At 42.1% G+C, this 23,464-nt stretch overlaps 1 protein-coding gene across 2 annotated transcripts in view; it reads right to left on the minus strand.

Moving 5' to 3' along the window:
- Window positions 1-2,429: 2,429 nt before the first annotated feature.
- The window catches only part of LOC5519992, a 35,256-nt gene continuing 14,221 nt past the window's right edge, over window positions 2,430-23,464 (minus strand). The window contains exons 38-76 of one of the 2 annotated variants that reach the window (XM_032364946.2): window positions 23,087-23,265; window positions 22,651-22,871; window positions 22,412-22,586; window positions 22,215-22,281; window positions 21,778-22,095; window positions 20,983-21,161; window positions 20,520-20,617; window positions 19,517-19,753; window positions 18,863-19,016; window positions 18,328-18,473; window positions 17,916-18,088; window positions 17,337-17,584; window positions 16,728-16,882; window positions 16,501-16,563; window positions 16,325-16,421; window positions 15,890-16,084; window positions 14,843-14,970; window positions 14,089-14,307; window positions 13,639-13,788; window positions 13,164-13,268; window positions 12,713-12,820; window positions 12,310-12,469; window positions 11,269-11,390; window positions 10,739-10,794; window positions 10,489-10,574; window positions 9,957-10,070; window positions 9,054-9,229; window positions 8,496-8,547; window positions 7,957-8,147; window positions 7,660-7,734; window positions 6,954-7,051; window positions 6,628-6,771; window positions 6,085-6,165; window positions 5,714-5,818; window positions 4,862-4,959; window positions 4,027-4,097; window positions 3,870-3,935; window positions 3,479-3,673; window positions 2,430-3,171 (exon numbers count right to left, since the gene is read on the minus strand). In XM_032364946.2, coding sequence (XP_032220837.2) covers window positions 3,070-3,171; window positions 3,479-3,673; window positions 3,870-3,935; window positions 4,027-4,097; window positions 4,862-4,959; window positions 5,714-5,818; window positions 6,085-6,165; window positions 6,628-6,771; window positions 6,954-7,051; window positions 7,660-7,734; window positions 7,957-8,147; window positions 8,496-8,547; window positions 9,054-9,229; window positions 9,957-10,070; window positions 10,489-10,574; window positions 10,739-10,794; window positions 11,269-11,390; window positions 12,310-12,469; window positions 12,713-12,820; window positions 13,164-13,268; window positions 13,639-13,788; window positions 14,089-14,307; window positions 14,843-14,970; window positions 15,890-16,084; window positions 16,325-16,421; window positions 16,501-16,563; window positions 16,728-16,882; window positions 17,337-17,584; window positions 17,916-18,088; window positions 18,328-18,473; window positions 18,863-19,016; window positions 19,517-19,753; window positions 20,520-20,617; window positions 20,983-21,161; window positions 21,778-22,095; window positions 22,215-22,281; window positions 22,412-22,586; window positions 22,651-22,871; window positions 23,087-23,265 — 5,407 coding nt within the window. In that variant the 3' untranslated portion in view covers window positions 2,430-3,069. The remainder of the gene's footprint in view (window positions 3,172-3,478; window positions 3,674-3,869; window positions 3,936-4,026; window positions 4,098-4,861; window positions 4,960-5,713; window positions 5,819-6,084; window positions 6,166-6,627; window positions 6,772-6,953; window positions 7,052-7,659; window positions 7,735-7,956; window positions 8,148-8,495; window positions 8,548-9,053; window positions 9,230-9,956; window positions 10,071-10,488; window positions 10,575-10,738; window positions 10,795-11,268; window positions 11,391-12,309; window positions 12,470-12,712; window positions 12,821-13,163; window positions 13,269-13,638; window positions 13,789-14,088; window positions 14,308-14,842; window positions 14,971-15,889; window positions 16,085-16,324; window positions 16,422-16,500; window positions 16,564-16,727; window positions 16,883-17,336; window positions 17,585-17,915; window positions 18,089-18,327; window positions 18,474-18,862; window positions 19,017-19,516; window positions 19,754-20,519; window positions 20,618-20,982; window positions 21,162-21,777; window positions 22,096-22,214; window positions 22,282-22,411; window positions 22,587-22,650; window positions 22,872-23,086; window positions 23,266-23,464) is intronic. The other variant, XM_032364947.2, reaches the window with a different exon arrangement.

Consider the following 23,464-nt stretch of genomic DNA (forward strand, 5'->3'; position numbering starts at 1 on the left):
TAAACAAAACATGAAATTGAAATTGGAGTGAGGCTATGACAAGTCGATAAAAAAATAATTTTACTCAATTTAACTCATTATATCCTAATTAATCGTAAGAGCAGAAAAAAAAGCTAAACAGCCCGTCAAGATGAAATACCGCTGCCCTTGGTCATGATGGCTCACGTTTTCTAATTGTGCTTTCCATCTCTTTACAGTGCCGTAGCAGGGGGTGGGGCATCGGGGAACGTGCCCCAGCAATATTTTCATAAATTATAAAGAAATGACCAGTAGGGGCGTGGCTGTGCCACCACAACTTTCTTGATGATTCTGTACCGTTCCCCCTTCCTTAACCAATTCATTTCGAGGCATTATACGGCTCTGCTTTACGTCAGGCCCGTAGCCAGGATTTTGAGCGGGGTGGTTCGTTTTTTCCATTTCAGCGGACCAAATTTCCGGTATACCCCTCCCCTCATTACTGGGATACCTGTGGTATCCTAGTCATAAAATGCAACTGTTTTTTTTTCCGTGGTCCCGGGAAATCTGCCATATTGTGCAATACCCCATGAGCCTCTGCGCCACTTCGTGTACCATCTATTTTGTGTCCCCATTTGTCATTACGCTATGGCTGAGCTTACATTAAGTACGTCCCTTCTGCCCTTATAAGGTCATCGCTAATTCACTTCAAGACAGGAGACGCGCCTTGTTGGATTTGAGATTTCATCCGAGCATTAGCTTATATTTGTGCAGGTAAAAAAGGCAACTTTGGCGATTATATTATTGCAAATGCAATCAAAGCTTTTTTATCTATAATGCTATTGTGGAAATTCATGTGAATTTGAATTTTTACCGCGTATTTCCTTCGTCGATTCGTGATATGATTAGTCGAAGACCCGACCCGTAGGGCCGTAAAGAAAGAAACAAGTGTTCGGGAGCTTTCTTCAAGGCCAAAATTTGAGGTGCTTTAGCTTTATACACTCAGGAATGAAGTAAAGTTAATTACATTTATTTCTTATGTGCATTTTGTATTTTGGTGGGAATATTGTCAACAAGGGAATGCTGTTGAGACCCAAAATAAATTGTGGCTAATAGTCGCGGGTTTATTGGAACAATGAATTAAACAATGATATCTAAGTACTTATTTATTACAATACTTACTGCTACTAAATTTTAAAAAAAGAGAGTTTGTTTTTTTGTAATATTTCTCATTATTATTGTTCCGCCAATGCTGCCGCTTCCTAAGTGATGCTCTAAAATTCGCCATGAATATGCTAATATCTTAAAACATTTTTTGCTCAGTATTCAGATTTTATTACAAACCCTTATAGTTAGAAAATTGTAAGGTCTCCAGTGGAAGACCGGAGTTCCAAGAAAGGAAGAAGCAGCTCCCATTCGTGTCTATATATCTGTCTTCACATCTGTTTCTATATGTTTTTAAATTTCAAAGCAAATACACCCAAGGAATGTTTGGCCATAGCCCTCCTTGTTACATCCATGGTATTCTAGAAGTTAACCAGATAGGCGTAGTCTTTCCCGAAGGAGTAATTCAAACAGCACCAGAAATATAGGGCCAGCTCAATGTCGCACAAGAGTAGCTGTTGGAAAACAAGTTGGTGGACTAAATATATCTTTTGACTTTCCAGATTATTTGTTTGAAAATTGCTATATCCTAAAAACTGTTTTGACCCCCCCCCCCCCCCAAATGTGCTATCACTTATAACAATTTTCAAACACATTTTCTATGACAGTGCTTTGCTGCGGATTATATCTCTTTCTATGTAGTTTATGTGTATGCTCTCTGCACTGCTGTATGATAGCATTTGGAAGAAATTTACACTGTAAAAGATAGGAAAATTAGTCATGTCCACTTTCATGGTGAGTCCCCCCCCCCCCAATCAAACCTGGAGAGTTGGTGCTTCTTACCATTCTTGCCCCAATCAGTGTTATGATATGGCATTTATAACATAACTCAAGATTTTACAAATGTTTTTAGTATATCCAGGCGGTATTATTATTGGCCAAAAATATTGTCATACATATACACAGGTAACCCATCAGGTACCCCAGTCAACCCTGCGCGCAGGGTCTTGTTAGATTAGGTAATCAATCTTGTATTTAAAATGTTATTAATAGGGTACTTTTTAACGTATAGCGGTAATAATAAAGATATTATAGTCATTTTGAAGACATATTAATGTGCACGGTATATCTCTAGCCAAACGTTATATATTTTTGTTTGCTCTGAGCGGACCTTCAAGCCGGGAGGGGGGGGTTCGTCCGAACCCCCCCTGGCTACGGGCCTGTTACGTTCGCTTGTCGTATTCATGTTATGGGGCATAACCAATTCTGTATTTTCATCTTATGGGGCAATTACGAATCCTGACGTCTGGTAGAAAAGGTTTTATAGGTTAAGGCTTTTTTTAATCATTAGAAAAAAATATTAAAAATCATTGATTGATCACATAAATTTTATTTATTACAAAGTTGTTTTTGGAATAAATATTACATATAGCCTATAAAAAAATACCAAAGATTTACACCTTTTGCGCGCTTGAAAGCGCCCATTTTATCTAGAAATACGAGAAGTAAAATATAATCTATTTACAAATTGGACCAGCCAATTACAGCTAACCTGAGCTAACAAGGACTTTCAAGGGAGGGCATGGTAGTCTTATATAGACTGTGGTTAAGAGATCCCAGCAGTATCAGAACATAACGTCAACACTCAACACTCGCATATTTCTGCAAGTTTCAGAAAAAAAGTTTGTGTTTTCAATCAAATATTTTCCAGAGATACAAAATAGAAAACAGCACATAACAATGCACATAGCTTGCCTCCACACTGTATCCTTCTATAGCAGAATGGAAGAGTGAGGTAAAAATGTATAATCGACGAGTTTGTGCTCTTTATTAAGGTATCAGGCGGTAATCTATTTTTCTTGCAGTAACATGAAAGACATTTCGCCACTTTTAAAAATAAGTATGTATTCAAGAGCAGTCATTAGCTAATTTGTGTCGTGTACGGTCTATAAATCTCTGGTAACAGAGCTCTCTTCTTGTTTGTTGAAGGATAGGTCTTCTATCTGTCAATCACAGCTCGGCATGTTCAGCTTCTGACGCTCCCCACACGCTTCGTTTTCGACGCCTGTTGTTTGGGTATGTAACGAAGAATCTGTTCTTGTCAACAGTACTCTGTCGCGACCAAGAATAATTGTGTGTTTAGAGAGAGCGGATAACATATTATCATTAGCACAAGAGAACCACGTTTTATTCAAGAGGCTTAGGAAACAAGCCAATTTGTAATCATAAAACGTAGGAAAGTACTCATTTGGATACATTGTAATGGCAGTGACACTATTTACAACTGACTTTGGTAATTCAGAGGCGCGCACCATACGCCCCCCCCCCCCCCTAAAGCAAACTCTGGTTATTAATGAAACAAGAACCATAAAAAAAAAATTATAGTGTGGGATTGAAGGACTGAATGTGGCGTACTGACCGGTACGAAGTCAGGCTTGCCGACCAGGTCACCGTTATTGCTGCGTCCGCTCTGGTCCATAAGCAGTGAAGGGGAGGATTCCTCCATGGAGTAGTGAGCAAGGACGAGATTTTTATGTATGGGCCACGTCAGACCGGCCAACTTCATGTAGTCGGACAGCTCGCTGTCCGGAATCTGGACCCTCCAGATGGTAGTCTGGAAAGAAGAGCATTGTTCAGAAATGAGGTAAAATATAAAGTAATGCAGTACGGTCAAGGGAAAAACTGTCAGAAACGAATGCAAACTATGTTGGATTGAACTAGGGGAAAAAATAGATGTTTAAGGGATTGTCATCCTTTATCGTGTTGTTCTGTTTGCCTTTTCACTTTAATCTGATCTTGCTGATACTCACGTCGTCTAAGGTGCCCTTCATAAAGTTGTCCCTGTCGCGGCCGAGATAGAGATTCATACTTCGTGTCTACAAGATAAACCATATACCATTATTAAACAACAACAACAAAACACGTCACTAGAAGTCGAAAAGTTACAAATAAAAGACAAATACTAACCAGCGAAGGAGGAGCCAAATTGGAGTTGCTACCAACTAAGGAGCCATTCACAAAAAGATCCAGTTTGTGCCCTGTCAATAAGAAGGAAACTTTATAATAACAGCAGTTTTCACTGTTGTCTGACTATTGTTGACAGCTCATTACGGCGCAGAAACAAAGTGCAGTGAAGCAAGTCAATCCCGGGGCTCGTTTCTCCAAACACCCGAGAACTCTCGGGCCCGAAAACGATTTATTCTTTGAATTTGAAAAGCTGGCTAATTTCTATAAAATTTATGGTATCTACTGTAAATGTGTATAAATATCGTCAAACATCGTATTTTACCACAAAGATTCATGTAAAGGATGATTCCCTTTATAGATTTATAGATTTTGATCTTTCCCAAACTTCTCGGGCCCGAAATTCACATGGCTAAAATATTAAGAAAGTTCTCGAGACCTCGCAGTCGCCCGAGACTTTTCGGGTAACTTTCTGTCTTCAGCAAAACTTCGAAAATAGCCCTGTTGAGCGAAATCATTTGGAATATGAACCAAGAGGAAGTTCGAACCGTTCTAAAACATGAAAGCGGTTCTCAAAAAGGAAAACATGCGAAATTTTGGGCAAAAATGCAAAATAAAGTTTTCGGGCCCGAGAATTCTCGGGTGTTTCGAGAATGTTGTGTTAAGCATTTCATTGATGGGATCACACGTGAAATTCCCTTCACCTGTGGTGACTAGTAAGCCACATTGAGATCAGGCAGAAAAAGCCGCTTTACGCAAACCGTTTTTCATTACATATTAATTAATTTCATTACATGATTAATTATATTTCTATTCATTTTATTCCATTCTTACTTACTCTGAGCATCATATCTGAATGCCAGATGATGCCACTCATCAGGCTCAACAACCTCCGTTCCTTCAACCTTCACGGACCCAAGGTTGCCATGGATACGTCTGTAGAAAGAAGAGAATCGAAATGGAGCGTTTTATAGACCTTTACAAATGCAGAGCTTTTAGACGTTCTAAATGTTTAACCAGCGTAATAGTTTTACACTTATCTTAACTGAAGAAAAGACATGCTAGATCAAATCTCGAGATTTTACCCTGTTCAAGGGCCTATTTATGAAACCCGTTTTAAAATAATTTCATAATATAAGTGTGCAGACCGTTGTGCGAAAAAGAAAATGTACAGTAACAGGGGGACGGGTTCCTGAAAATAGGAATAACTTGCTCCAGGATTAGCAACTAAATTTTTAAAAAACCAATCGCTTTTCGTGTTCATTGCTACTGCGTTTTACTGGGCCCCTGTGTGTGATTGGTTTGAGAGCTGGGTTCAAACAAAATGGCGGGGTTTTGGCAAAAAGTTGTTTTGCTCAATTATGGGAGAAATATTCACTTTTTACGAAGCAAAAAGTCACGGAAATAACAAAACTTTGATAGCTAAATAATTCATCTTTACAGTGTGGAGGTTTCTTTTGCTGCAAATAGTAGAAAGCATGGAGAATCATTTGTGTTAATGTCGACTGAATTGCCAAATATTGTAGCGGAAAAAAGTAGGTAAGCCAATGAAAAACATTAAGTTAGACTGCTTTTATAACGAATAGCGATATCCTTGCTTTCAGGAACAAGATTTAATCCCGATATAAATTTATGCCTCGAATAGCGCTATAACTCTTTTCGGCCTTTGTACAGTTGGACGGTCACATACCTGTTTTCAAGATAAAGACATAGAGTGGAGTCTAAAGAACAGACGATCGGCTGACTGCTCAGCGGATAGTTCGACGCCATCTTTACCCAAGAACTGATTGTGAAGCTGCAGGAAAAAAATATACATATCATTTCAGTACGGTATACAATGTTACATCCACCATGGCCAAGATCCTATGAACTGCGGTTAACAGCGTGTCATCTATTGTAAAGCAGAACGGATAACACCCCACATTTACCGCAATTCAACCTATAGCTACAACTGTAGACGAAGTCGCCCATTATTTCTTTCCGTTTTTATGAGCAATGAAATATTTACGACGCATAAGCCAATCTCACCGAAGAAAATCCTTCGTAAGTTTTTTTTTTTACCTGTTGGGAAGGCCGATAGTATTTAAAGAGGGCAAAACAACGTGGTCACCCACGCCATCAAAATACAGCGCTTGGTTAACCCTGAAAATAAAAGAAAATAGAGACCTTATGCTCAGTGGTATGCAAGAAGATGGAGAAAAAGAGAGGATGAACAGGAGCGAAAAAAGGGGAGCGGGAGGAGAAACAGGAAAAGGAGGACGAGAAAGAAAGGGCTGGAAAAAGGAGGTACGGATGAGGACGAGTAGGAGGGTGCTGAAATAGGGGGAGGTAGGTAGGATGACGAGTAGAGAGAGGAAAAAGGAGGAAAAAGGGGGAGAAGAAGGGAAAGGAGGAAAGGAGGACGGGCAGGGGGGCTGGAAACAGTGGCAGGAACGAGAAGAGGAAAAAGACGAGGACGAGGGTTGAGCAGGAAGGGAAGTAGATGAAGAAGTAAGAGAAAGAGAAAGTAACGGAGGCAAAGGGTGGTAAGAGGGACAGATAGATGGGTTATATCGCTTCGTTTTTAAACGTTTTTAAATTACCCGGCGAGGCTGCTTAACTCACCTATCTGCACACTTGGCTTCCAGGCGAGACCAGATGACGTCTTCCTGGCCAAATACAAACATACCAAGTCGTCCACCCGTGATGGTAGTGTCGTACAGATCACCGGAATCTGTCAGAACAGTTTCTCCCTGGAAAACCCGAATTCTGCGACCAGGATGGAGAATATTAATTTTTGCATGAATTTCTCGCGAAAATAATAAATTAACTTGGTTTACGATTATCTTACTTTACTTGGCTTATCTAAAGAAGTATATGCGCGCATTTAAACGCAAATAACCAAGTATTACTAAACGCGTGTGTCTTCAGGATGTTGTGAAAGTCCATACCGTATGAGTCCGATAGAGGGTCGATGCTTTATGTGAAACTGATACGGCGTTTCGTGCTTCCAGCCAGCCATCTTGGGATCTTGCCAAACGAGTTTGGTCTAGGATAAAAAAAATGCGTTAAGTAGTGATGATCGACTTTATTACTCATCCCTCAGAAACTAAGAAACAATTCAACTTAATGATTTTCTAAAAAAGGCTATAAATGTCTTAATGTCTTCGTTTCCTTTGACCGTACGGGAATATACAGATACATAAATTTTTGTGATCCATAAGTTTTCGTACGACAAAACACGCACTCGGTCAATAAAAGCTTGTTTGGTATTTCTAAAATGTTTTAGTATATAAAACTCGGGAACCTCGCAAGAACAAGCGATTTGATTGGTTGAGAAACTCGGGATAAAATGCAATATACACCTAGGAGGTGTGCCCCGAAATCAAGCAAAATGGCGGGTGTAACAGCCGATTTGCAAGTGTTTCAGAAAAGAAAATTGCTCTAAAGCATCGTTTTATATACTAAAACAATTATACCATTTCCATTTTGGAGGATAGGCGCCACTATCCACCTCAATGGAAATGGTATAATTGTTAAATATTCAATACAACGAGCAAAACGCTTTCGTAAGCTGGCATAAGGACAAAATGTAGGCCATCCATTGTTGAACCGCTGACAGACCAGAAGCACGAATATTTACTATTCAATAATTACCTTGTCTGTTTTGTCAGTTGAGTGCCAGATGGCCTGTGCTAGCTCTAGTCCGGGGCCGACGTTGGAGTCCACGAGCTATTGGCAGAGTGTAGCAGTTATAAATTACTGGTTCACATACTTGTTAATGTTTGTGATATGGGTGTGGTACGAAGAATCAATAATAATCGAAATGTCCGCCATAGGTTTTAATTTTTTGTTATCCTCACTATTTCTACCAAAAAAGACTATTTTTAAATGTATATTCTGCGTGAATTATAATATTTTTAACAATTCAAAGATTAATCTCACGTAACGTACTTTGAGCTGTACTCCTTTGATCCCAACATTGATATTTGCGGCGGCGAAATTGATGTTTTCTTTTCTCCACATAACTACATAGAACTTCTGGTTGGTCTGATAGCCGAACACCACGCCGATATAGTCCGTGCCAGATGATCCCTTCACGTATAACGTCCCGCTGAAGTCCACAGGACCGTACCTCGTTTCGCCTAGTCATAGAGAGGGGATCAAGCTGCTGTTAAAATTGTATTTTCTGGATGTGATACCTGTCCAATGTTATTTTAAAAAAATATCACGAGTTATCCGTCGACCACAACTGAATCAAATACTCGACAGTAATAAGTGGCCTGAAATATCCCATATAAAGCTTTATGAATCACTACTCTATCTGCTAATGAAAGAGCCATAAAGTTTCAACACTAAGCGTGTCCCCTTGGAAACTATATATACAGGTGCTACAGGCTAAGTAAAACTCTACACTATATTACTGAGTTGAAAACGGTAAAATACACGGAGAATGAAATTGGTAATAAAAGGTTTCTTATGGCACTACTTACCGATCAGCATTGCGGGGCGGCTACTATTTGACACGTGCTCCACGTCTATTCCCTGTAAACAAAACAAAAATACTCTCACTGGCGGGAAGAAGAGAAGAACGAACTGTTTTCTAGTCTAGACTCGATCTCGCGTTATAGGGCCCCTGAGTAATTCAACTGAGTAGCCTCCATCAACTTTTGATCTTTAACATGATAAAAAGATGATGCCGCTTGCATGCTCGTGAAAGCTCACCAAGGGTACGATCATAGATAGACGTTGGCCGCTAAATTCCAAATCCAGGATAGGGTCACCATGCTCAGACAGATTAACCAGGAAATGGTCCAGTAAGTTACTAACGTTGGCCGCTAAATTCCAAATCCAGGATAGGGTCACCATGCTCAGACAGATTAACCAGGAAATGGTCCAGTAAGTTACTAACGTTGGCCGCTAAATTCCAAATCCAGGATTGGGTCACCATGTCCAGGATACAGATCAACCATAAATGATCTAGAAAGCTTGTCTTGGTAATGTGCTTGACATTTGGGCACGCATCGTCATTATCTACTTATGCTAATTACCTTGACAGCAACATGCCACTCGGGGATGGGATCGCCATGTCCAGGATACAGATCAACCAGGAAATGATCTAGAAAGCTTGTCTTGGTAATGTGCTTGACATTTGGGCACGCATCGTCATTATCAACAACGCCATCCCCATCATAGTCCGCCATGCACTTATCACCGACCGCTTCAGCTACAGATAGGAACAGAGAAAAAAGTAAATAAAGATTAATATTCAAGGGGGAAGATGAATATGCAACGGACACAGAGGTGGAGCGAACAAGAGGGATATCAACCAATCTAAAAAGAGTTAAAGAATGTCGATCACCCACTCTTTGTTATTGTTTATCATTGAAAATACAGAGGCTTATATGCAAACTTCAAAATAATAATCTACAAATGTAGTCGGATATGTTATTGACGATATTTGATTGCAAATATTTTGGTTACTCGGTTGAATAAGCCGATGGAAATGGATTCTTTGAGTGATTCGACATTAGGCGGGAGCATAAAATGGTGGCGCAATTGGCCTACTTCATAGAGAGAGGTCATGGAGATAATGAAAAAAAGTGAAGGAATAATACTCACCGCTACCACTATAACAGGAATACTAGAGATATTGGGGTTTAGATAACCAAATAAATATGCTATATTTATCCAATTGCATGTAGGGGCGGGCACCAGAAAGAAAATATACAATTCGAAATTTCTAAAAAGAAAACAATTGATGAGCCGACACTCCGAGAAAGGTACTTGAAGCATGTCTAATAACTAAACTTCCTAAGAATTCTTATCTTTAAAAAAGACGGAGAAAATAAAAGGAAAATACAAAAACATGCTATTTTTTTCTGAATGACAGATTTCATAGTAAGTCAAGGTCGAAAAAACAAGTTGCCTATTGATCACTCACACTGACTTACGTTTGACGTTGTAGGTACGATGGACATGTTCCTGGGCAGGGTTAGACACCAGTATGCAGTTATCAGTCAGGTTAGGGACACCATCACCATCGGCATCGTCATCACATGCGTCGCCTTCAGGGAAATAATAATCATAACCACCAAAAACATCAGCAAGAAAAACAACAATAATAAATGGTGATAAAGATCTTTGACGATTATAATGATGTAGGTGAAGATGATGATGATGATGATGATGGTGGTGGTGATGAAGATGTTGGTGATGATAATTACGACGTAGGTGATAATAATAAAGATGATGATGGTGGTTGTGGTAATGATGATAATTATAATGACGTAGGTGATAATAATGAGATGATGATGGTGGTGGTCGTGGTGATGTTGATGATGTTGCTTATGATAATTATAATGACGTAAGTTATAATGATAATAAAAATAATGATGGTGGCGGTCGTGGTGGTGATGATAGTGAGCCAATGAACAAGAAAACCCACTCTCATAAGTTAACAAAGTTAAACATAGCATCGCTTACCTATACCGTCACCGTCTGCGTCCGCTTGGTCACCATTAGGTAAATCGACACAGTTGTCAAATTCATTTAGCACGCCATCTCCATCCCTTAGAAAGAACGAAAGGAGAAGGAAATAAGCAGAGACCTGGTGGATTACTACCAAAACACATACCGGAGCACTTGGTACAGAACTGTGCCCTCCGCGCAAGTATAACATAGGTATAATAGGTATATATACATACATAAAAAGGCTAAAACGTCATAAACGTACTTATCTTTCCCTGGCCCGTCACACGCATCACCGTATCCGTTCTGGTTTGTGTCCAGCTGAGAGAAGCAAAGTGCGACTGATCTAAGTAACTTGTACGGTGAATTGAATCAAACAGAATCACCAAAATGACCATCGAGGATTCATAATGACCTTTGATTTGTTAGACAAATAAATAATCCCGCAGTACAACTGTGCACCAAAAACTTTAATATTGATTTTAATAAAGATCAATTCTTGTTTCATAAAGTTACAGTATCAAGTCGCCAAGTCGAATAATATATTTTTCTCTTTTCCTTGTTGAGCGGTGGCATAGGACGTAATTATTTAGTAAATATAAAAGTGTGTAAGAAACCTCAACAATAATTGACCAACAGAGGCTGCAACAGGTGCGCTTATAAACAAGCATTGATTTATTTAAAGATATTTTATGGCGATTAAATCGAGAACAGCTACTAGGGGTAAGGTACACAGCACATAACTTGACGGCTTAAGTAGCTGCCTCACTGTTATCTGTGTACAATGAGTCTTACCTGGTTAGCATTTGCCGTGTTTTTGCAGTTATCACACGGGTCCCCAACACCGTCACTATCTGTATCATTCTGGTCGTTAGCGGCTTTTAGAAACTTGCACTTATCCATAGTATCAGAAATACCTGAATGCCGAGACAATACATCGCTATCAGTGTCGCAACCATCCCCTGCACACCCCCGTCCGTATCTTGTGTCTTACCATCACCGTCGCTATCAGTGTCGCAAGCACCCCCTGCCCATCCCCGTCCGTATCTTGTGTCTTACCATCATCGTCGCTATAAGTATCGCAACCATCCCCTGCCCACCCCCGTCCGTATCTTGTGTCTTAGCATCATCACCGCTATCAGTGTCGCAAGCACACCCTGCACACCCCCGTCTGTATCTTGTGTCTTACCATCACCATCGCTATCAGTGTCGCAAGCACCCCTGCCACCCCAGTCCGTATCTTGTGTCTTACCATCACCATCGCTATCAGTGTCGCAAGCACCCCCTGCAGACCCCCGTCTGTATCTTGTGTCTTACCATCACCATCGCTATCAGTGTCGCAAGCACCCCCTGCAGACCCCAGTCCGTATCTTGTGTCTTACCATCACCATCGCTTTCAGTGTCGCAAGCACCCCCTGCAGACCCCAGTCCGTATCTTGTGTCTTACCATCACCGTCGCTATCAGTGTCGCAAGCACCCCCTGCAGACCCCCGTCCGTATCTTGTGTCTTACCATTACCATCGCTATCAGTGTCGCAAGCACCCCCTGCCACCCCAGTCCGTATCTTGTGTCTTACCATCACCGTCGCTATCAGTGTCGCAAGCACCCCCTGCAGACCCCCGTCCGTATCTTGTGTCTTACCATCACCATCGCTATCAGTGTCGCAAGCACCCCCTGCAGACCCCCGTCTGTATCTTGTGTCTTACCATCACCGTCGCTATAAGTATCGCAACCATCCCCTGCCCACCCCCGTCCGTATCTTGTGTCTTAGCATCATCACCGCTATCAGTATCGCAAGCACCCCCTGCACACCTCCGTCCGGATTTTGTGTCTTACCATCACCGTCGCTATCATTATCGCAAGCGTTTCCCTGGCCATCTCCATCCGTATCCTTCTGGTCTGGATTGGGATCATTAACACAGTTATCACACGCATCCCCGACACCATCGCCATCGGTGTCTTGTTGATCTGGGTTGGACTTGAACTGGCAGTTATCCTAGACCAAAATTTTTTTTAGAACTCCATTATCATAGAACATCGAATATTATCAAAAACGCTCGTTTGTTCCGTTTTGTGACGTCGTATACAAAGATGCTTGATAAAGTTGTGCATCGATCTTCTGACTTAACCGACGAAACCGACGCTGTGTTCGGTTACGATGATTGGCTTGCTCGTATCTGCCAGCCCTTGATTGCTCGAGAAAAAACGTAAAATCGTCTTTAATACGCGTGATCTGCACCTGTTTATCGGGGATAAGGTCATTGTCGTCATCGGCGTCACAAGCGTCGCCCTCAGTGTCCGAATCGTTGTCCTCTTGTCCGGTATTTGGGACAACTGGACAGTTATCCTGAACGCATATAATAAATCATGTCAGCGGAGTGCTAAAATATATAGCGGAAAGAGGAGTAAATACAGCCGACAGAGGGCTGTCAGAATGGGCGAGGGGTGAGTGAGAGAGGACGATGGGTCAGGGGGTACATACATAAAAAGGCTGAAACGTCATAAACGTACTTATCTTTCCCTGGCCCGTCACACGCATAGCCTAGCCTCTACTGACAAAATGGCTAAATAGCTAAATACATAACACGTCCTCTCCCCCTACAGGACCAGATGTACGCTTCAACTCGTAAGGGGAAGTGGAAATAGGGTTAGAGTTATTTCAAAATGACAGAAAAACGACCATATCTCACCTTGCGGCAGTTTGAGAGCGTACAGCTGAGCCCAACATCCGGGATCGCGTCAAAGTCCTGGTCTGGGTTACACTCCTCACCGTTACCACCAAAGCCGTTCTTACACTGTAACAGAAAAAAAAAACACGATAACGGCTGTAATGTTTTAATTCCCTATTCCTGTGCGTGCACGTGGGATTTCATGTAACGTGTTATTTTACTATCACTGTGGGTGCACATAGATTTCACGTGACGTGTTATTTCTCCATCCGTGTGCGTGCACGTGGGATTACACGTGGTGTGTTATTTTACCATACCTGTGCCATTAACTAGATATATGTGACTTCCTAGTCCTCATGTCAACAAGTACTTCATGTGACAAACGTGTAGCTCTGCCTGATCTAGTATTCATGTCTAAGTTCCCTATAATTCTTCTTGAAAATAATGTTCACTTCCACCACTACTGCCGCCTGTCAAAAGGCGCATAAGTCCTTACCACACACTTGTACTTCCCGGCTGCTGTCTGAGTGCACGTGGCATCCGCGTGACATGTGTGTGTCCCGTTAGTACAAAGGTCGCCCGGTGAGCACCCAGTGGTTCCATGTCCGATAAAACCAGGATTGCAGAAGCCGCAAGTGTAACTCCCCTAAAAAGCAGTAAACATGAAAACAAGACAGCAAAGCTCTCGCAGCATACAAACAATTTATGCGCTACTATAAGGCGATTTAACATTAGAAAAAAAGGGTAAACTCTAAGACGCTAGATCATACAAACAGTGTCACCTTCCGTTATCACTGGCATTGAATCAGAGGTTCCAACAAATAGTTTTAGGCGCCAAAGGTGTGCTGATATATTTAAGTTCCGCCTTACAAAAGGTGTGTTGAAAGACATTGTGAGTTCCGACTTACCAAAGGTGTGTTGAAAGACATTGTGAGTTCCGACTTACCAAAGGTGTGTTCAGGCATTGCGAGTTCGGATCACAGGATGCTGTACCCTCGGCACACTCGTTTATCTCCGTGCAGACTTGCTTGCTAGAGTGGGCGTGGCTCAGACCTATACCCGAGGGGGCGTTGCCACGGTAACCAGGAGGGCAGCCTCCGCATCGGTATCCGGGAGAGAGATTCACGCACGAGGAGTTGTCGTAGCAGGGGTAAGCTAGCGAGCACTGCAAGAACATGTCAATATCAGAATAGTAGTTTTTATCTTTTACAATTGAAAATGCAAAGGTGATTTGCAAGTAAACTAAAAAAACATGGAAAATGACCAACTATAAAGTCAATAAAATCTCATTTACGATATTAGATAAAGTAGGTCAGTTGCTTGAATTAGCCGATGGAAATGATATTGTAAAAAGAGTACTTGATTATCCTTCTTTCAACTTACGATAGAAAAGCATGGATTACTCCTATACACTTTCAAAAAGTGTTCTCCATAATATGTCTCGCTTCAACTTAAATACACTGTACATATGTAATTATTAGTCTTTGAGAGTACACAAATAGTTCCGAAAAAGAGAATTCGAATCTGAGAGAAAGGATTAGCAGTCTAAAATAGTCTTCAATAGTCCCCGATAGTCTCCACTTATTCAGAGCGCTGATTGATATATTGGATTCCATACAATTTTGGAAACTTCTGAAAGTCATTTGACGACACGGTCCGCTTGGTGGATATTAGATAGATTGTTTACGAGCGTAACACACCTCATTAATATCAGTACACGTCACACCATCGCCCTCATAACCATCTGGACAGCTCTCGCATTTAAAGCTCCCGCTTCCAGTATTACGGCACTTCACTCCTGGGAAGCACGGCTTGTTCAAACATGGACCTACAAAATATAAAACAGTTTATCACCGCTCAGCCTCTTTTTTTAAATAATTTAATGACTGATAACAACCTCGCTCAGACGGTTGGGACTGGGGGGAGTAAATGTCTAAAAAACAACAATAAAAACGCTGGTATTATCTGTTTGCAGTCGGGAAGCAAGGACCGAAAAAATCAAATGTAGCACATGCAGTGCATAAACAATCTGTTACCATATTAATAATTGCTTATGCCTGAGGGACATTTTCAGGCACAATCTTTTAATAATTACGGTTGCTATGTTTATTAGTGACACTAAATAGTGTTTCAATTTTCTAGACTATCGATAACAATATGTGTAGCCAACTTCCGGGAGGGAACAGGCCAAGAGTACTTAACTTTCAGCTACCCGAGGAATTAAACGCCTTGCTTATGCGTGTGTGTAGTTGTGTAGTGAGTGGAGGTGAAGGTATGGTGTACTTACATCAGATCCTTCTTGGAAAAACGCCTCTTGCTCAAGGTTGTGGAGTGTGAGTGATGAGTGTGTAGGGGTTAGGGGAGTGGTATACTTTGCGTGGGTTAACTTACTTGTTTGTGTGGACTGTTGAGTGTGTAGGGGTTAGGAGATTGGTATACTTTGCGTGGGATAACTTACTTGTTGGTGTGGACTGTTGAGAGTGTAGGGGTTAGGGGAGTGGTATACTTTGCGTGGGATAACAGTGTGTAGGGGTTAAGGGAGTGGTATACTTTGCGTGGGGTAACTTACTTGTTGGTGTGGACTTGTGAGTGTGTAGGGGTTAAGGGAGTGGTATACTTTGCGTGGGATAACTTACTTGTTGGTGTGGACTGTTGAGTGTGTAGGGGTTAGGGAAGTGGTATACTTTGCGTGGGATAACTTACTCGCTGGTGTGGACTGGCGAGTGTGTAAGGAGTTGTATACTTACAGCCCGCCGAGGCATCACACGTCTTGCATAGGGTACAGTTAGGGAAGCTACCATGGTCGGTCCACTCGATGTCCAAGCACGGCTTACATGATGTCTTCATATGTGTGCTACTATAGCCATTCGGGCAACACTGACAGGAGTCTGCCTTAGACTTGTTATTAAAACTCCCAGGGTCGCACTGCTTACAGGGAAACCCTGTCGACAAATCAAAGGCTTATAGGGGCAGACCGTGTGACTTTTGACGGGGGGGGGGCCTTTTGGGGTGCGCATGATATTTTTTTTCGAAGCATTTGGCGTGCAAGAATTTTTTTTACCGATGCAGGATATTTTTTTCGGCCTTAATGGTACGGTAATAAAAAAGGGGTTTAGCAATAACATATGACACAAAGGGACCCTGGCCACAAAACAAGGAGTTTATAGCATACTGACCCTTACCTGTACCGTCGCTGTATGTGCCTGGCGTACAGTCGTATTTCTTTCCTTCGAAACAAACAGTTCCTTTCTCACAGGGGTAGCAGTTATCAGGACACCACTGCCGGGGTAGAAAAGAATAACCATAAAGAAAGAATTGGCTTTTCACCGTTTGTAAAACAACAGATCGGCTCACTTACTGTGCTATTACACTTGACGTAGGTGTTGGGCGGGCAGGGCAGGGCGAATCCGTCTTTGCACAGCTGAAATGTAGATAAATCGATTGGCGTTACGGGATATCCGTCACAGGAATCCCCCGGGACACGACGCGCACGTGAATTACCTATCCCTCCAGGTACCGAGATCACGTACCCACGGGAAATAACGAGCACGTGATCCCTCGGTGCATAGCGAGCACGTGACTTACCCATCCCTCTGGACAAGCCGAGCACCTGACGGCTCCGCCAAATGAGTACTCGGTAGTGTTGACCCCCAGAGCACATTTCGTCTCAGTTCCGTCACCCGGGCAGTAATACCCTGTCTGGCATCGTCGGCACATTGGTTTTTCAGTCGAGTTCTTTGCTGAAAGGATTGAGGATTTGAAAATTGCATAAAACAACAATTTTAAATCCTGTTCGGCATCGGCTCTAGATTCTTGCTGGTTCAGAGTTGTGACCTGATATTTTTTTTTTATGTCCTAAAAATATAATTCTAATGCATTAAATCTATTCGCAAATGAAACGTTTTAATTACAAGTGGTAACGACAAAGAGGAGAATCCGGTCCTTAAACAGCCTCTGACAGCCGCCTTTATGTCATCCTAGCAAAGTAGCAAGTGTGAAAAAGCATCAATTTCCATCGGCTGATTCGGGGAAGCCGATGCGATATGTTCCATAGAATTTGTTAAATAAAGTATTAAACTTTGTTTTTGGATGGTAATTTCGAGATCTTAACACATTAAGCCATTTCTAATATCAAATGAAAACAAAAACATAGGTGTGGCTGGCAAGGGCACTGGCACGGGTATGTATACTTACGGTACTCTGAGTTGGTCATGGATGGTGCGCGGAAGAACACCTCACCCGAGCCTGCATTCACAAATATACCAGCGGTCTCATGGCACGTAGCGTTGAACGTGATAGTCAGCGGTATCTTGTCGCCTCGTCTCGGGGTTCCCCCGTCGATAGCGAATATGTAGTACGTCTGTTCCCACTGGGTAGTTGTGTTGGACCACACGATCTCTGTGTAGTTGTTCATGTAGTACTTCTTACTCACGATTGTGGGGCTTAAGATAAAAAAAGGCCCAATCAGGCACGTAAGAAAAACAATGGGCGATAAGGTACACAAGAACCTTTCCTCGACAATAGAAAAGGGCAGCTAAGCCATAAGTGTTCTTTCCAGGTTTCCTCTTCCCAGCGATGAACCCTAAGGCAGCATGGAGCATGGGGCGAGATTTTTGTAACGTCACAACTCTCTAACCAACCACAGTAAACCCTATCAGAATCCTGGGTCAGAAAGCCAGGGACTAGGCTGCAAAATTAATTTCCTTGAGAAAGGAAGACGGCTCTTTTGCAACAACTTCGTTACATTAGCCCCCTTTTTCGGTGCATACATACAAAGCAGAAATCAGCTGACTTGACGTGTACGTCACGTGACCATTCAGACCGGTGTCCTTGTCGGTGGCTCGTGCGGTGAAAAATGGCTGAGGTTGTAGCGGTGGGATTGGCTTAAGAGTGTATGACACTTTCGGCAGGATAGGACAGTTGTCGTTATAGTCTAACACAAAAATCTAAAAACAAACAAACAAACAAACAAACCTTATTCGTTTTGTCTATTTATGCAAGACTGCGGTAAACTCCTGTGGCGCGAAATATTTCACAGGGCGTAGCTGAATTTCAGCTTTTTTTAAGTACGGTCTTGTCCATTACAAATCGTTATATACAATTTCCTTACCGCTTAATAAAAAGGACGACGTCTAAACAGGTAAATACGGTATTCGTACATTTAAAAACGAATAAATGATAAAACCTTTATGGCGATCTCTCCACTAGTCCCTCTCCCGGTATCTGTGATCCGCATGACAATTAAGTACTCCGTGGTCGCCTCATAGTCCAGCTCTGCCTTCAAGGTTAGCTTTCCGTGTGATGTAGCCATCGTGGGAAATGTCTCGATACCTTGGAATTTAAACGTAGAAGGATTCTTATTAATAGGAGAGGTTAGAAAGGGAGAATGGAAGAGAAGAACGAGGGGAGGGGGGGGGGGGATGCGAGAATGTAGGAGAGCCACAGGCAGAATGACAGAGCCATGTCAGATACTTACCATGAAAGACGACAAAGCAAAAGAACAGAGGATAAAATGACTGCACCCAAAAGGACGAAAAAATGAAAAGAAGATGGGAAAGGGCAGACGCGGAGAACAGAGAAAAAGAAGTAATGTGAAAGATGAGAAAGGAAAATGGAAGATAATAAGAATAAATTAATCACGTGCAAGGGGAAGGATGAAAAACAGCAAAACAATAGGACAGAAAAAAGGGAGGGTGTTAAGGGCGGGGAAATATACCCACCTGGAGCCACTGTAGGGATAGCTGGCGTGCTGGCATTAGATGCATTGGCGCATAGGTACACGGTCTCCCCATTCAGTATGAAAGTGGGTGGAGCTGGCGTCACTGGGGCTGCGGGAGCACTATATCCGCCATTCTCAATCGTGAACCTGCGTTCCTGGAGCAAATGTGACAGAAGAGGAAGATTAGACGATAGATTATTCTTCGAGTCACATTGCAATGAAAACAATGAAAACAATGAGGATGCGACAATGTACTATCTGTTTGGCATGAACTTCACAAGTCAACAGTAAACAGGCAGAGAAATGCTTTAGAGCATATCAGAGCACGACGGAATTATCCGAGATATGAAGTTTGTCTCAATTAAAACAACTTTCTTAATACTTTGTATTGGTGGCCACAGTAGCGTGCGTTGCACTAGACAGCTAAACTTCAACGTAAAATTAGAACCCGAGTTCGCTCAGATATCACAGATTACTCACGAATCAGGAAAATTAAAATCCTCGCTTTAAATTTTTCATATTCCTTGCGTTTACATGGCGTTTATTTAACTTTAGAACTCATATATAGAATGTCTCCTACAGGTGTTTTTTTTTTCTGGAAGACAAGACAAGCTACAAAAAACAAGTATACTCTATCTGTGAGTAGCGATCTAACCTCATTTCCAGATAATATTTCCACTTGATATGGCCCAGTTGAGAATGCATCAGAGACGAGAAATTCCTGGACCACAGACCCAACATGGATGCTCTCGCTCACATCTAGGACATAGTCGAGAGGCAGGGCCTCAGACGGTGACGTCACGAACGATATGCCACTGGCTTGGTACAAGAACTCCGAATCACAGCTAAAGCGCTCGGCCAGGAAAAGCTCGATGCGGTGCTGCAGGCCAACCTGGAAAAAATAACATGAGTTCGGAAGGAGGGTATGTATAGGTATATGGTTGATATAGTGCAAAAATAAGTCCTGCTTGGAAACAGATTAGAATTGGTACGGTTGATATGAAACCTTAGCCTTTTGGTTAGGTCTTTCAATTGCAGGTCTAAAGGAAGACGAGAGTAAGGAAGACGAGAGTAAGGAAGGTACGACGTATCAGGCTTGTGCCATGGCAGACAGGCTCGCCCAGTGTGCGGGTGACGTTGAGCTGTTCTATGGAAACTGGGCTCCGTATCTGTAGTTAAAGGCCGCTCTTCCTGATATTAAACGAAAGGGAGGTATATTGTACCCTTGTGTGTCCCAAGCAGGAACGATATTACGAACAAAAGCAAGGGAGGTCTATTGTACCCTTGTGTGTCCCAAGCAGGTAAGGTGGAATGTTACCTTCCGTGAAATATTGAACCGTTATGCTGATACTGGGTCCCGTATCTATAGCTAAGAAGGAATGTTACCTTCAGTGTAATGTTGAACTGTTCTGTGGAAACTGGGTCCCGTATCTTTAGCTAAGAGGGAACGTTACCTTCAGAGTAATGTTGAACTGTTCTGTGGATACTGGGTCCCGTATCTATAGCTAAGAGGGAATGTTACCTTCAGTGTAATGTTGAACTGTTCTGCGGAAACTGGGTCCCGTATCTATAGCTAAGAGGGAATGTTACCTTCAGTGTAATGCTGAACTGTTATGATGATACTGGGTCCCGTATCTATAGCTAAGAGGGAATGTTACCTTTAGTGTAATGTTGAACTGTTCTGCGGATACTGGACCCGTCGTGACGCACTTCCCTCCAGTTAGGGTTCCTTGCTGTGGTACTACTATGCCCCCTTCTGAAAAGTCATGAGCTTACTTAATGTTGGCGCCAAGCCCGAAAAAAGACGCTATATAAAATATGGTGGAATTCTTAAACATACTCTGGCGTTTTTCTTATGAATTTTACAGTTACACGTTTTTGTAATAGAAATGTTCCACCTTCATTTATGGACGGAAAGAATGACACCAAGGCAAAACTAAACTTCACTAAAGCAAATCAAATGCATAAATTTGTTTGCTGATTGTGGTCGACCAATTATGTAAACATAATTTCGTTTTGGAACAGCATGCTATGAGTATTGTTGCTCAAATTGTGGATCGTTCCTTTGTTTTATGTTGTGTAGAAAGCAAAGCGTGGTATTTAAAATACTGAGACTCTTACCTGATGCGGCAGCTGGAGAGAGATCAATCGTACGACAAGGGTTCGGCTTGTTTGAAGGATTGTGGAAAATCTCTACCACCACCTTGCCATTTACCACAACCCACAGCTCCTCGCCACCTGCAAAAGCGAACTGCTCCTGACCAGTGAAGTTGAACGCACTTCTGACTACTGTAGTAAACCTGAAAACGGAGGACATCGTGAACTGACGACTAACACGTTTCATACGACGATTCATACATCCATGTGTTATTAGAGGGCACACACACACGCTTGGGGTCAGCATGCGCGCGCTCCCCCAAAACTAGATTATAACGTAAGAAAACATTTTTATTGTTATATGAAAAATAAATCATTTTTTTGTGCGCCTGTCCTCTAATAGATGCACAGATGCATCACACAACGTGTCATGAACAACAGTCACGCAACTCGACTGCGTCTCGTTGCGTACTTTTTGTTCATGACACGCTGTGACGTCATCTGGCATCTATTAGAGGATAGACGCACGCAAAAATGAGTTCTATTTGTTAAATATACATTTTTGACAGCTCAGGGGTACAGATTTTATTTCTCGAGCTAGAAGTATACGTGAGCTTGTCATTTTTTCCAGGGTCGTAAAAAAGGCTCTGTATATTGATAATTTATATTTCTTCCATAGTTCGGGAGAGTCGGCCCTACCTTGTTTCTCTGACTAGTCTCGGAAAAGCTTTGTAAACTCCATATCGAATGGGGCATACACAAACATTTCTCACAATTTCGTATGCAGTACATACAGTATTGCCGATGTACAGTAATTACCCATAATTTCTGAGAGCGTTGGTGTAACAGTCCCTTTGGCCCTCTGCCCCAAATCCCTTGCCATCAACAGGGAAAAACTTGCTGTTATAGTAACGGTAAACAGGGTTTCCATTAGCGTCTATCTCAGCAGTCTTCTTCAGCTCGATTGCGTCTGTGTACCCCTTATTCCTCACAGCATCGGGTCTGAACCAGCTAGAAAAAGTGTCGATCAAGGGATTGGCGGATATGGCCAGCCAGCTACCATATGGGCTTGCTATGTAGGTGGGGCCACTGTAGATTTCGCGATAACTGACGCCCACAAAGTCAACGTCGGAGTATCTATGGAAAACACAAAAACAGGTAAATAAAATGCTTTTGCTTATACTTGTTGCGCATCAAGAATTCAGATGAGTCAAAGCATGGTTTGTTCAATCTACCGAAGAAAATTGCAAACTTACCGGAAATCATAAAACGTTCCATTCAAATAAAAGCTCGTAGGGTTGGCAGACGTGTTGGTCGAAGGTGCTGGGTAGGTACAACAAGACAATAGTAAAACACTAAACTAAGCAGTTAGACAACAGCGTTGTTTAATAATCAACACAAGTTGGCACATTTCCTCCATCTGCGAGATAGACTTTTGCTATTTTATACTTACCTTTGCCTTCCAAGGTGGTCACCGAAGCCTCTTCACTCTTGGGCGTGGTCCGGACCACCACCGACCCGAGGGGCTTGCCGGGCTTTATTGTACCGTTATATGCCGTGACTGTCATCTGGACATAACAAACGTAGTCTGTGCCGGCCTTGACATTGTCAGACTGGAAATATAATGACTTCTCCTCGTTAACAATCGACGAATAAAAAAAAATTATAGAAATGATGGAACTAAAGACTTACCTTGGTAAACAAAGCATACAATAAGCTGTCCTCTTTGACCATGGTAGGAGCATTGCCACTAACACATGTTGTTGTGTATGTCACATTCACTACCTCGGTCTCTTCCCATGTATTGGTGGCATTACCAGAAGTATTTTGCAGAGGATACAGCTCGCTGGGTCGGTCCCAAGTTACATTTAGCTGGAAATCGCCTGGAGCACTCGCAGCGATGTTAATCGGAGCTGTGTGTAAATGAAAGATTAAGTTGGGTCAACGAGAAGTTCTCAACAAAGATAGGAGGTGGCATCGATGAAAAAGCTTGCTAAGGAAAGTAATGAGTAAAAAGTATAATAAAAGCATATTCTTAGCTAGAAATTCTAAACATTGGAATTTAACGAAATAAAACAGGAAGCACGTGTAGTGCTCGACTTCAGTGGGTGAATTGGAAGTTACTCACAGCATGTAAACTCTTGTCTGTAAGTAGTCTTGTACGTCCCTGACGAGAAGAACGTCACTCCAGCAACACGGGGAGGCCTCTTACATTCAGCAGGGCCAGCGTTCAGTGCATTTATGACGGCAACGAATGAGTTGTACACATTACAATCACAGGAAAGGTTATTACTCCCGCTCAAGTATCTGAAGACATGGAAATATTTAATAGAAAAACCGTCAGTCTGTGGATGACCAATAATTCGGGGGGGCATTGAGTGGTCGTTTAATAGAAGTATCTCTGTATACTAAGACATTGTTCCGCTGTTAGAAACAAATAATGGCATTGATAGCCTTGTGAATTGGAAGTTTGAAACCTTTTGTAAGAAAATAAACACTAAAGACA

Source organism: Nematostella vectensis, chromosome 3 (assembly GCF_932526225.1).
Source record: "Nematostella vectensis chromosome 3, jaNemVect1.1, whole genome shotgun sequence".
NCBI lineage: Eukaryota > Metazoa > Cnidaria > Anthozoa > Actiniaria > Edwardsiidae > Nematostella > Nematostella vectensis.